At 42.0% G+C, this 14,424-nt stretch overlaps 1 protein-coding gene across 3 annotated transcripts in view; it reads right to left on the bottom strand.

Annotated features, from left to right (window-relative positions):
* HPSE2 (heparanase 2 (inactive)) overlaps positions 1–13,014 on the bottom strand; it is a gene marked incomplete at both ends in the record, with an annotated part of 697,942 nt that extends 684,928 nt beyond the window's left edge. For all 3 annotated transcript variants that reach the window (XM_080823263.1, XM_080823264.1, XM_080823265.1), the window contains 2 exons: positions 9,555–9,712; positions 12,725–13,014. In XM_080823263.1, the coding sequence (XP_080679389.1) occupies positions 9,555–9,712; positions 12,725–13,014 (448 nt within the window). The remainder of the gene's footprint in view (positions 1–9,554; positions 9,713–12,724) is intronic.
* Positions 13,015–14,424: the final 1,410 nt, after the last annotated feature.

Here is a 14,424-nt window from a genome sequence, read left to right as displayed (position 1 = left end):
TTCTTTTTATTTTTTGCATGTCTTCTGTGTCTGAAAAGATATTTAAGTCTGCAGGCTTAATGACTGATGTCATTGAGTGTCTGCTCTACAACTCATTAGCTAGGTGGTCTTGGACAAGTTACTTAACCACTCTGTGTCTTTGTTTCCCCATTTGTCAAGTAGAGAAAACAGAACTTTTCTCATGGAATTGATAAGAGAATTAAAGGTACCAGTGCATGTAAATTGCTTAAAATAGTATTTGGCATGTAAAAAGCACTCTATAATGTTAAGTAATATTATTATTACATTATGACTATTATTAAGCTACAGAAAAACATCCATTCTTATTTCAGAAATTATGTCCCAAATCTGAGCAATTTATCTTTTCCCAGCTTTCCAGTCTCACCTTCCTTCAAGGAATTTTTGCCTTTCCAGAGCAAGTGAAAATAAGGTAACATCCTCATGGCAGAATGAGGAGATAAGTGACCAAACTAGATGGAAACAGCCACAAAGGAAATAGAAATACTTTTCACATAGCCCCATTTTCAAACTTCCAAATCAGACTCAAACTAATAGAAACCCCTAGTTGAAAGGCCTATAGAGATAGACATATACCCCATCTTTTCTATATGCAGCTTATATTTTTTTTACTCTTTATTCTTTGCCATACAAAAAGCAAAACACATGTATTAAGGTTTCTAAATAACATAAATATTTTGCTTGATTTAAAGTGTCTGTTCCATGCAGTGTGATCTCTGTAAGGATTTTTGTGTGTGTCAATGCCAGTCTGTTTTGATTGTAAATTCCTAGAGACAAAAATTATGTCCACTTAAGTCAATCAAGCATAAATTCTGGGGCACTTGGACTAAATTAGATCGAGTATTCAGAGAAGAATCTCAGAAAAATTTAGAGAATGAGGAGGGATGAATGGGGATTGGCTTAGCAGAAGGTTTAGTAGGAGAGGAGACAGGCAGAGCTTTGAAGGACAAGTAAAATTTTGAATTCAAGAGGGAGGATGAATGTTCAAGGTGGATGATATAAACAAAATGGAAGGACTAAGCAAAGATTAATCTGACTGAAGTAGAAAGATAATACTGGAGATCACTGTGAAATTCTACAAATATAAAGACCAGAATAGTTTGAGACTGCAGTTTATGCTTTATGTCTCTTGGTGCCCCAATAGTTAACACTAAGCTTGGCATATAGTTGATAATCAAAAGTTTATTATTAAATTAGCAAAATTACACTTTTTTTTGCTATACTAAAGTGAAGAAAACTGACAGAACTGAACTTCACTCCATCAAATCATGAAACCAAAGGACAGCAGAAATCAACAAGGTAACTATACCTTATACAATACTAGGCACTAATCTAGAAATATGTATTTACTCTGATTACATCACCATCCACAGACAAATGCAAGAAATAAAACACACCAAATTCTCTCGTGCTCATATATTCTCTCTTACACACACATACACACACACACAAACACACACACACACACACCCCTACCTCAGTGTTCCCAATCCAACTGTCTCAGACTGAGACAACTGAAAGCTTGATCAAGGCACTAAGAAGCACTGAAGCTAAGATTCTTAACATCTAATCCATTTTTCTAAAGATTTTATTTATTTATTTGACAGACAGAGATCACAAGTAGGCAGAGAGGCAGGCAGAGAGAGAGAGAGGAGGAAGCAGAGCTTCTCTGCTGAGCAGAGAGCCCGATGCGGGGTTCGATCCCAGGACCCCGTGATCATGACCTGAGCTGAAGGCAGAGGCTTTAACCCACTGAGCCACCCAGGCGCCCCCATCTAATCCATTTTGATGAAGGATTCTCAGAAGAGGCTCCTGACTCTAGGAGCCCAGACCATGTGACTGGTGGCCTGATAAGGCCCAGGGAATTGCAAAAGAAGTTTCTTTTCTTCTATGAGGTACCCATCCCACCAGGAGGGCTTGGTAGAACAAGTGAGAGAATTTAAACTCATTTGGCAAGGGAAATAATGATATTTGGTATTGGCGATAGTAGAACAATTGTGTTGTATAGGAATACACAACTGTCTGTGGCCCCAGTGACCAGGTGATAAATTTATACAAATGTGGTCGTCATTATAAGGCTTATTTGCTGGATTTTCTGATTCACTGAAATTAATTAAGCCACCTCTACTCATAACAGACCCCATAGTTTCCTGATCTCTACCACTTTCAGCACTCTATAGATGGCCACAATGACTAAATGACAGAACAACTATATCTTTTTGAGATACCCTATTCAAATTCACAAGGTACAGTGAGCTGCAGCTAACATCAAGTCTTGGATACCAAGTTTTAAACATTACAGAAAATGCATCCTTTTGTTTTCAAAAGGCAGAATAAGACATACATAAAACTTTAGGTGATTTCTGACACACTTTAATAAAATATTAAATTAAATCAAATCCTTCTAAAGTTGCAGGCAGACAAATCGTGAAACACCAAATGATGAAGTTGAAAGTTCATCCTCGGCCTGAAAATCTCCAGAAACTGCTTTTGGCTGTTGCTGCTGAAGTGATAAGAAGTCAGTAGTATGAAATTTGACATTAATACCTCGACTTCATTCATATTCTCAGCCTCAGTGTCAAACAGGAACTAGATACCTGCCCAATGAGTAAATTCAAGAGTGAATATACATTATAAAATACTGACTTTTTATTCTGTATGCAGGGTAACATAAAACTTATCAAACAAGTTCTAAAATCTTTTCTTTCTTTTATATACTCTATAATGTAAGAACCAATTTAATTATTAAATTTTAAATTATCTTTCAATCATGCTTCATAACTCAAACCTCACCAAGTACTTTAGCTAGAATATGTGAATGTGTGCAGTAATTTTGAAAAGAAGAATGGGAGAGGGCAAGGGGCACTGCCTACATTGAAAACATGTCCTTCCCTTCTCCAATAGAATAAGAGAACTTACAACAGCCTCTAATTTCCTACAGAACAATACCAATTTACTATGGCTAAAATTCAAGATTCTCATAATGTAATTTAGATTTTCCCAAACAACCTTTTCCTTCAGACATGTACTTCCTTCTTCAATTACATATTTTGGAACTAACAAAAACATATTAGAACTTCTTACAACTCAATTTAGACATAATTTTAGCACTATGACCTTTTCTTAGAACTTTGATGATTCTAAGAAATGATTCTTAGAATCATTTCTAATGGGATGCCTGGATGGTTCAGTCAGTTGAGTGTCCGATTTTTTATTTTTGCTCAGGTCATGATCTCAGGGTCATGAGATCGAGCACGAGGAATCTGCTTGGGATTCTCTCTCCCTCACCCATTGCCATGTTATTTCTAACATGCACTTTATTTTTTATGTTTTTAAATTATAAACATTTCTGAATTAACAAAAAAATGTACAAATGTACAAATAGGCCTCTAAAAAATATAACATAGCTCTGCCAACATGAGCTAAGATAATTCTTAACATGTGCCTTCTGTGTAACCAGGACGGTTTTCTTACTACCTAAACACATATTTAGGCTTTGCCCTCATGCTCTTTCCCTTAAGTTAAATGTCCTCTCTTCTTGTCACTACCTTTCCAAAGTCTACCTCTTTCACAAGGCCCAATCTAACTCCTACCTAAATCTAGCCCATATCCATCTCTACTTCTCCTGTTAAACCTGGCAAACTGTCTCGCTTAGCACTTCCTGCTATATTGTCTCTGAGTTACTCTTAAGTTTTATCAGTATAAATGTTATCTCACTAATTAAGCTATTAGTTCATTGACAGCAGGGACAGTGTCTTTTGAAGGGCACAGGTCAGTTATTCTGTAGAACGTCTTTCAGTTTGGTTTGGCTAGTGTTTTCTCATAATTACAGAGAGTCAGGGATTCTTCCAAAGAATATCAAAAAGGTGATGTGCCTTCTCATCACATCACATCAGGGAATACATGATTATCCACATGATTTATCTGCTCATGTTAAGCTTGATCACTTTGCTGTAATGGCAGTCTGTCAGTTTCTCCACTATAAGGTTAGTGTTTTCCCCTGTACAGATTCTCTTCTTTAGAAACAAATCATTAAATGCAGCCTACACTTAAAAGAACAAAAGTCAAGTTCTACCTCCTAGGAAAAGAAGTATCAAAGAATTTGTGGACAAAAGCCGAAACCACCACAACAATTCATTAATATTATGAGAGAGATGCTTTGAGGCTATGCAAATATCCGTTTTACATTAAGGTCTCAGCTATTTTTTTTTTTTAAGATTTATTTATTTCAGAGAGAGAGAGAGAATGTGAGCAGGGGGAGAGAGAGAGAATCCTCAAGCAGACTCCCCCGTGAGCACCAAGCCCTATGACCCCTTGATCCCAGGACCCCAAGTTCACAACATGAGCTGAAACCAAGAATTGGATGCCCAACCAACTGAGCCAGCCAGGCACTCCTCACCTATTTATTTTAACACTGATTAGATCTTGCCTATAGCAATTATTACTGTGTTCTAATGGTGATTTGGAGCACTACCATTTATTTATTTGATATTCTGCCATTCTTTGTCTAGCATGAAACTAAACAGAGTAGGTAATCAATAAATACTTACAAATGAAACTAAATTTCAAGAACCTATTTTTTTTATTAAAGATTTTTTTTTTAATTTATTTGACAGACAGAGACCACAAGTAGGCAGAGAGGCGGGCAGGTTGGGGGGGAAGCAGACTCTCTGCTGAGCAGAGAGCCCCAATGCGGGGCTCGATCCCAAGACCCTGGGATCATGACCTGAGCGGAAGGCAGAGCCTTTAACACACTGAGCCACCCAGGCGCCCCAAAATTTCAAGAACCTTTTTAAAACCTTTTATTTTAAATAAAATGAGATAACAAAATGTGGGTAAGTTCAAGGCAAATATGTTTTTTGGTAGTTGTGTTGTTCTTATGTCTTATGTCTTGACTAATGGTATGGAAATAGAAAGGAAAAAACAATTAACTACCTCACCTCTACTACAATTGGAAAACTTCCTGAAGAAAGGTGAACAGTAATAATAGTTGTGGAGTGCCTTAGAGTTTATAAGTATACTTGCATTCATCCTTTAGTATTTCAGAAGCTCTCTGAAGAGAAAATCTTCAAGACAAGAGAGATTAAGAAAACTTCTGAAGTTTGTGAAAAAGCACTATTAAATCAAGAATTAGAAAACTAGGCATAGAAACTAAGTAAGGCTAACAAGGTAAAGCAAAAATAAAGGCAGAGAAGAAAGAGATACAATATATAATTAATAATAGGTCCAGTGCAAGGCTTTAAACCAGGTGATAAATTTAAATGCATAGCATGAAACCAAAATGACTTAGATTACATAAGATAAAGAGTACATGGTTAAAATAATGAAAAGTATCATTAAAATGAGCATTAAGAATGAACTTTAAGACTATGCATTGAAGGTGAAAAATGAATAGAATCTTCACATACAAATTTACTCATTTCTTCATTAATCACCTCCATTTTCCCAGGGCTTTAACAGTGTTAAGCCAATAAATATCCAAAAATATTTGCTGAAGCTCTATATAATGCTAGACATTTTGGAATAAACACTAATTAGATATGGTCCCTTCCTATGGAAAATGTGCTTTCTAAAAAGTAAAATATTTAACGGAAAGGAAAACTTTTCACATACGTGTTAAAAGTCAAAGAGCAAACTAAGGCAGTCGGAGACAACCTAAAGAGTAAAAGCTACAACAATCCAGAGAAAGAACAGATCACAATGCAATCATATGCTCAGGAAAGAAAGGCCTTGAGAAAATAAGGGGCACTGCAATGGGCCTTCAGGAATTAGGTAGTGGGTGAGACTTGAACAGAGCCAGAAGAAAGGCCTTCAAAGCAGAGATATGTGGCTGAACAAAGGTAAGGGGTTGAGATAATGAAGGTGCTTTACAAAGAGTGAAAATCAAGTAGGACTGTAATAAAAAGTATATGAAAACACAGGATACAAAATTGTAAGCCAACACTAAAATGTGAAAGGCTTTGAATGCCAAGTTGAGGAGCTTGAACATTTTCTGTAAGCAATCCAAAAATAATCAAAATTTCTGGGCAAAAGAGTGATATAATGAATATGATATTCTAGAAATATCAAGTTGGCTTTTGATGTGCATAATAAATGGTGTACAAAAGGTAAGGCAAACGGTAAGATTCCAAGGTATGAAAAACAATTCTATTTTTATTTCTTCCACCATCACCATGTTTGTATGAAATTCAAGATGCCTGCCTAGAGTAGAATATGAATAGAAATGCATAGAGTAGAATAGATAACTGTATTAAAAGAGTAACCAGAGACTCTCCTAAAGTGATACAGAAAGTGTGGTTTTAGAAAGTTAAGAGAAAATGCAGTTTGCACTAAAGCTTAAAAAGTATGTGGAAAATAGAAGCCACATGCCTTGTTAATTGCGCTATTCATTCAGGGGGAAACAATAACATATCACATCAAAGTAGCAATATGAATTAACCATATTTTTTTTTACCTAAGCCAGAACTATTGGTTTATTTCATTGTTAGCATATAAGAAAACTAAAGATATGTCTCTTCTCTCATTACCACAAAAAAAGTAAGCCACCCTATGTTCTCCATCTGCACTCCTTAAAGACAATTCTCCCGACATTCCCTTAAACCTCTCAAACAATTCCCTAATTCTATCTCCTTTCTTCTGTATAAACCTTTCTCACTGAATCTTATTCACTTAATCCCACTTCAAAATATAAGATGTTACAAATTTTCTGAAATTGCTCTTAATAAATGTAAGATCCTTAGCCTTTACATAGTGCTTTGTAACTGACAAAATATTTTACACACATTACTTCCTAAAAGCCTCACAGAAGCGATGCACAGCAGGTATTATCATCATCCATATGCTATAGAGAAGCAGCAAGCCCAGGGCCACATAATCCTAAATGATAGAGCGAGGCCTACAATACAGGCTTTCTAAGTCCAAATTCCATATTCCCTTCACTATAGCATTCAATTTCATAATGTGCCAATAAGTGTATCTTATTACTCAAAATGTATGTTATTACTCTGTATTATGTTTAAGTCAATACATCTTGTTTTTAATAAGGTGCTTGCGCTCAAGTGCCTATTACAGGGCCATTTACTAAGAAGACCTAATTATGTTTAAGATGTTCATGATGATGATAATTATCACTGGATGAAAAGTGACAACTGAAGTATAATGTGTGCAAAATTGCTAAGACTATACCAAAAATATTTTTGCCTTAAATTCTGTAATGCAACATCAAGAACAAAGACAATATGGGTGATTTAAGGATATGTGAGCATCAAAGGGCAAAAACAGGGCATTCCTACTCTCTTTAACTCTGCTAAGGCCTCAAATACTGATATAGTTCAGAGCATCTTATTACCAGGGAGACATAAATCAAAAGGAGTTCAGCTAAAAGCAATAAAGCAGATTAGTGTCTGGAAGTACAGACTTTAAAGAAAGTTTTAAAAGAATTAAATTCAGGTAGTCTAGATAAAAAACAGCTATGAAAAAACCTTTTTTTTTAAGCTGTCACTTACACCAAAGACAGAAATTATTTTGAAGATAGATGTTTAAAAAATGCAAAAAAAAGAAATAATCATAAATATTTGGAGAATATTTATAAAAGGAAAATTCAAGATAAGAACATGCTGGCAAAAAACTATGGGACAGAACTCTGTCCCACAAGTGTGGTAAAAAGTACATTCCTAGAGATATTTAATACCAAGTTGGACAAAACAAGAAAAGGATTCCATATGGAATGATCCTGTACTGGCCCCTGAAGTAGTGGAAAGATCGAAGATGACCTCTTAGATCTTTTCCATTTCTGATTTTTTTTTTAAATTCCATGAAATTTTATGGGGCACAGCCTTCTACCAATTTCCTTTCTCCCCATGATGCCCACTTTCTCCCTTCATAAAGGGAAACAAATTGTATCTTTCATTTTAAGTGGATCGCATGTTCTCAGTGAATTGGTAATATAATCCTAGGTGCAAGTTTGGGAGAAAAAGGCCAATTCCTGTCATTTATAATGGTCCTTTCCCCCCTTCTCCCCCAGTGGTTCTTGGGGCTCTTAAACATTTTTTTTCACAAGCCAAAGAAGTAGTAGTTGACATGGATTCGAAGAAGAGCTGTTTCATTAGGAAAACCATTAATATTCTCCCTTTGCATGTCTGATCACAGAGCTGACAGTGATCCTGGGAGCTATAAGGCCCTAGGTCAAATTACCATCAGAACTGCTGTTCGGGATTATCTTTTACCTTTCTGCATTTTATGCTGAGTGACAGCAAAATCTATTGCAACCCACATTTTTATGGCAATGACATTTACCTCTGAAAAGACCCAGCCTTATATTCCTATACACTTCCAGCAAATGTTGTAAGTCCTACACACTTTAAATTCAAGAAGACTCAGCCTTGCTCTCTTTCTCCACTCTAGCACTTAAAAAAAAAATTTTTTCCCCAGTCACCCTTGGGATAGATCCCAGCATCTCTCCAGAATCCCATTCAGTGAAATCCCAGAATATACATACATACAAAGGCATTTCCTCATTTTGCTGATTTACAAGGACAAGATATAACAAAATCCAGGGAGCTCTAAGAACCTGTCTTTGAGCTCTGTAAGCTCTGAGGCTCACTTATGAAAAGGGACAGCAGGGCAGAGATAACACTCCAAGAATGGACACCAATGCCTCTTTTATACAACCTACACAGCCTCAGTAGCTGGGGACCCACCAATTCCCATCTTGACTATTTGAAAGAAATATGTCCCCTACCCACAAAGAAAATTCATATATATTAACACTATACCCTCTAAACAAAACTTTTAAATACCATTTTCATTTTTTCCTAGTAAAAACGAGACTATTCGAACCTAAAAAGATTGGCTTCTCGAACTTGAATATGATTTGGAGTTTTCAAAGCCCTTCCAACACTTAACTCATTTGATCCTGGCAAGAAAGAAGGCTGGCATTTATAAACCCATTTTAAAACAGGAAAAAAAAAATCGACTCTAAGATTAGGCAGTCTGAAGGAGAACCCACTGTGGAGATATTCAAACCTTTCCCAACAAGGAGGTCCAATATAAAAGGATTATCCAGAAAACTTCAGAGTGGGTTTCAGAAGAAGCTGTATCACCCCTATCCTCAACTCAGGAAAGCAAAAATTAAAGAAAAACAGAAAGGCACTTTTTTCTAGAATTTTAAGAATGAAACGTGACCCTGACCCATTAGTAGCCTAAGAACTTGTCTGAATTTTCTCAAGAAACACTCTACATCTTCTACCCCACAGAACTGGCCTGCCAATTGTTCTGGCTACCAATTCTCGGCCTCCGAGCTCAGACGCCCAGCGAAAGGCCCGCAACCTGGTGACCACCAACCACCCTCCCCCGCATTCATGCCAGGAGTCCCAAACTCCCCCATCCCCTAGCCCAAAGCTACTAGCTTTTCAGAGGAGCTTCCTCCAGGCTCTCCTCCAATTCTGCTAACACCCCCACCCCACCCCACACATCAAGTGCTCGCTCCTATTCCTCAAACTTCCCTCACCCCGCTAGACTGGAAGCAAGTTTCTCACCATCCTCATAGTTTTTGAGATAGTAATCCGGACCGGGGCCCCCGCGGCTTTTCGCCGGGTTCCTCAGGTTCTGGAACTGCAGGAAGTCCGTCCTTTTGCCTCCAAAGCGCAGAAAGGCGGGCGAAAGTCCCCGAGCCAGGGTCACCAGACGCTTGGAGCTGCAGAGGTAGAGAAAGAGAGGAAAGGATCCTGGGGGAAGGCGAGAGGGCGCGGGATACCGACCGAGGCCCTCTTCCCACTCTCCGCGAGCGACCTGGCGGAGGCTACGGGCTGTGTCCCACCCCTCCAGCCCGCCACCCGCGTGGGCCCCGGCATCTCGCGTGCGCCTGGCTCCCCGGGCTTTGCCTCCTGCGCCCAGCCGGCCGCAGCCCCCTCCCTCAGACAACCCTACGCGGCTCGCCAAAGGTACTTCTTTCCAAACGGTTAGTCTGTTGTTAACACAGTGCATGTGGCGGGTAGCGGGGCGGGGTGGGGGGGAGCACTTCTGCTGAGAACACGGGGCTAAGGCGCAGTTGCCCAGCTTCTGCCACTGCCCGGAAAGCGCTCCTGGCGGAGACGCGCAGCGCGCGGACTGCCGGGCTCCGACTTTTGCCAAACTTCTAGGCTGAAAGCCGAGATCTGTTTCCTCCGCCCCAGAGACACCGCAACTACTGTGGATAAGGTGAAACCTGCCTCCTTTCTCTCAGACCAGGTACCTGAGATGGAAGGTTTTTTTTTTTTTTTTCTTAATGCTAAAGTTGATTTTCCTTCAACACTATCTTGTAACAACCGCATCCATCTCCCAAATCCTGGACAAGAGATTCCCGGGGTAAATCCTTGCTTTTCTGAGAACTCTTGCCCATCCCTGCCTGGCACGGTAAAAGCAGTGTCTCTTTGGTCCCTTAAGTAATTCAGCGTGATCTCAAGAAAGGTAACATCCTCTCTACTCTGAGTTACACTTCATCTTTTTCCTTCCTACGTGGGACCCTTTGGAAACAAGCTCTGGGAAAAGTAAAGTTTGCCGAAACGTGGAACCCACTCCTTGAAGGAGACTCGAGGAGCACCAGAGCAGCATTTACATTTATTTAGGTTCAGGATTTCAATAAATAAGCTGTTTTAAAAGCCAAAACTACTTCAGGGAGGGGTAAAGGAGGAGCAGTGCAGATGCTCTTAGTACTAAGATGATCAACTGTTGAATTCTGGATCTGTTAGTTATTTTTAACACTTTGCTGGTTCAGGCTCTGAAAATCCCAATCCAAATGTAGAAAACACATAGGATTATAAAGGAGGGTGATGTGAAATAAAAAAGCCAAGGACTCCAGTTTCAGAGAGTTGCTGACAAAAGTGGTAGCCGCCCCAAGAAGTGGCCGGGAATGTCGTTTGCCCGAGGACTCCAGGACGGCGTTCTCGGATGGGCGCAGTCATGGCATCGCGTGGCCCCACGGCAGACAGAGGAGACATCCGTGCCAGTACCAGCCGGCAGATAAGGCATTTCCAACAACCGTCCATCCGGAAGCCTGTACAACCAATGCAAATGCGCCCCGCCACGGCTCTTCTCCGAAAAGCCGCTTTCCAGAATCTTTTCTGCAGCATGCATTTAACGAGACGGTTTAAAAAGGAAGGAAGGAAAAAGAAGCCCGAAGGAGTCCGCGTAGCTGGAGTAGTGCTATGCAAGTGGGGCGTGTATTTCGGAAAACCCCCGTCACCCGCAACCAGTGGACGAGCTCAGAGACGCGCTCGGCTGCACGACAGAACTTCCGAGGAGGAAGCCCGGCCGCGCGTAGCTCTTCCCGCCTTCCCGCGGAGGCACCGCCAGGAACCGAAACGGCCTCTGCGGAGGCAGCAACACCACCAAACGCTCAGTCCTCCCGCAACGCTCGCTCTACGTGGAAGGAGCGCTCCACGTGGCGCCTCCTGCTACCTGCCGCGTCCGCTGATCCGGCTGAGGCCCCGGGCAGACCCGCAGCGCTGGGGGCGGGAGCACGCCAGCAGCAAAATGGATTTCGCAAGGAGTGAAAGATACTCACGGAAGACGCGCAGCAGACGCGGCCTCCGGATGGAAAAGTGGGACTGAGAGAGCGCTCAGGGCTCTTCGGAAGAGCCCACAGCTGAGGCTCCAATTTGGATAGAATTTTTAATAACTCAACACTGGATTCGACATTGCAGACGATTTATTTATTTATTTATTTATTATTATTTTTACACTACAACTCTGTCCCTGATGGGTAGGGGTCTTAGTTGCCTAACTGCTAAACAGTAACAACTCAGGTAGAAAGTGAGCACAATTAGATCCCAAGCCGTTGAGTAAGGGGGGAGTCCATGATGACAAACCACCGGTTTGGTAATCCGCTGGTGCCGAGTTCAGACCTCCGAAACATCCCCGTAGTATTTCTAGGACCCTTCCCGTTCTCCTTTTATACCCTATGACTGGAGCGAGAATTTTTTTTCTTTAAAGAAAAACTATGCAGTTACCGCAGGAGATTTAAGGAGGAGGGACTGGGGGGCCATTCAGTCTATTAAAAACGTCTTACAAAGTCCTGAAGTCTGGAAAGGACAGCGGAGGATATAAAAGAAAACTCCAAAAATCCAATCCAACTTGCCCACCGCTCAAGTCTCTGCTTAAATTCGTTTTCTGTCTTGGAGTGGGAGAGAACTGACAAATCGATCTTTCCGTGGAAAATTCCACTTTCGTGAGATCCCCGATTGACTCTCACATATACACATAGGCACACACACGCACACACGCACACACACATACTCTCTCTCTCTCTCTCTCTCTCTCACACACACACACACACACACACACCAATTCCTCTTGGGTCTTTGTTGCTTAAGACCTTTTCTTCGCTTTTGTAACTGCCCTGAACCTCTTGTTTCTTTTTCAGAAGGAGACGGGGAGGCTAATTGTGGATATATGTAAGCACAACATTTTTTCAGTCATAACTGATAAGTTTCTGAAATGCCTTCTGCATTGCAAACATGTGCATCTTAATAGAAAACACTGCTTTTCTCAATCACCAGTTAAAGTCTCACAGCAAATATTCCAGGAGGAGGAAAAACCTCTTTTCTTCTCTTTGTGAGATCGCTTGGCTTATTTTCTTCTTCTTCTTCCCCCTTTGGAATGGGGGATAGGAAGGGATGGGGGGTGTTACTTAAAAAAAAAAAATGATCCATGGAAGCCCCTGCCTTACCTTAAGAAATCGAGCCAGCCATCATGAATGATGGACGGATCCAGCTGCAGAGAGAGGAAGTTCTCATTGACTGTCCTGACTGGGTTCTTGGTGCTCACATCAAGTAGAATCAGAGTCTTTTCCTTCAAACCTGGAGCTCTGTCTACAGGCAAGGGTCTCCTGTCTCCAACTTGGGAGGAAAGGGAGAGATGGACCAACAGAGCCAAGAAGAGAGCCACCGGGGCTAGGCACGCAGGGGGGCGGGAGTTGCTGGAGGGCATGGCTTCAGGGAAGGCACAGAGCACCCCCATTAAATCCCTCTGATTTAAACCTCTCTTCCTACAGGGTCTCGCTGGTGACTAATTGTCCTTATCTAAAGTGTGTGTCTGTCTGCCTCCCCCCCCACACTCCTTTTTTTCCTTCCCCCCCCCCTTTCTCTCTCTCTCTCTCTCTCTCTCTCTCTCTTTTTTTTTCAGTGTTTTGGTGCTGGTGGAGCGAACTCACGCCCCTAGCCAGCCTTCTCAGCAACTCGTGCCAAGAGTACTCGTTCACCAGCACCGCCCCTTTAAGAGATTTCGACTGCAGACATTTTTTTAACTTTTTAAAGGTGAGGGGGTAGGGGGGAGAGGCGGGAAGTAGGAGGAAGGGGTGGCGTTGTACCCTCCTGATTTAACCCTCTAGGGTCAGGAAGCAGAGAGAGGGATCGAAACTGTGTGGTTGTAATGTTTTGGGTAGGGGCGGGACATCTTTTTTTTTTTTTTTTTTTTACTTCCCTCCCAGCGAGGCTCTGGGGAGGGCGGTTCTAGCTTCAATCCCGACTCGAAAGCCCCAGAGCCAGCCCTGGACGCGCGGGAGTAAAGGAGTGCGCACCCGCCGCGAGCCTGTTTTTCCTGACAGCGTCAGGCATTTCTTCCGCTCTGGGCCCTTCCCTTTGCGCAGAACAAGCAAAAGCAAGAGTGGTTAACTTGCAGAGGGGGTCCTGCGGTGGCGACTGTGATTCCTGCTAAAGCATTAGAGTACAGATGGAGACTTAATGGACGCAAGTATGGACCTCTGCTACTAGCTGGGCAGCCACACAGAAGCATCCTCTGGCCTCAATACGGGGAAACAGTAGCCAGAAGGAATACAGAGTGACCTGGTCAAAGGGCTTATCCACCGGTAGGAGCAAAAGGGCCCGGGATGCGCATGGCTCCCCGGTCTGCCTACAGCCAAGAAAAAAGTGTCTTGGGGAGACTTCAATATACCCCAACTTAGGCCAAGTCAAAGCAATCTGGTACATGCTTGGACAGTCTGGGCTGCGCTGCACCCACCTGAGCCATGGCTTGGCTACTCCACTGCACAAGCGGACTTGCCCTTCCAGCCCCTCCTTGAGGTCGACCATGGTTATCCCTCCCGCGGGGAAGTGCGCCTTTACAGTGCTGGAAAGGGATAGAGTAACACAATTGGGTTTTCAAACTTGGCCAGGAGTCACAGCAAGGGCCCGCGGGCACACATTCATTCCCTAGATGCACAGGAAAAGCCAGGAGCAGCGTAGTGCACCACCCGCCCTAGCTCACCAAGCCAGACCCACCCCACCTCTCAGGCGAAGCCGTGGGTTCCAAGCCGTGGGTTCCAAACCCAAGCCCGGAAAAGAAATCCGGCCAGTTTGCTATACCCACAGCAAAGTTGTGGCCCCACTTTCGGCTTCTTTCTGGAACAAAATGGGCCTTCTATTTGGCAGA

This window comes from Martes martes (genome assembly GCF_963455335.1).
Source record: "Martes martes genome assembly, chromosome: 14".
Lineage (NCBI taxonomy): Eukaryota > Metazoa > Chordata > Mammalia > Carnivora > Mustelidae > Martes > Martes martes.
This window is presented reverse-complemented; position numbering and strand designations above follow the sequence as displayed.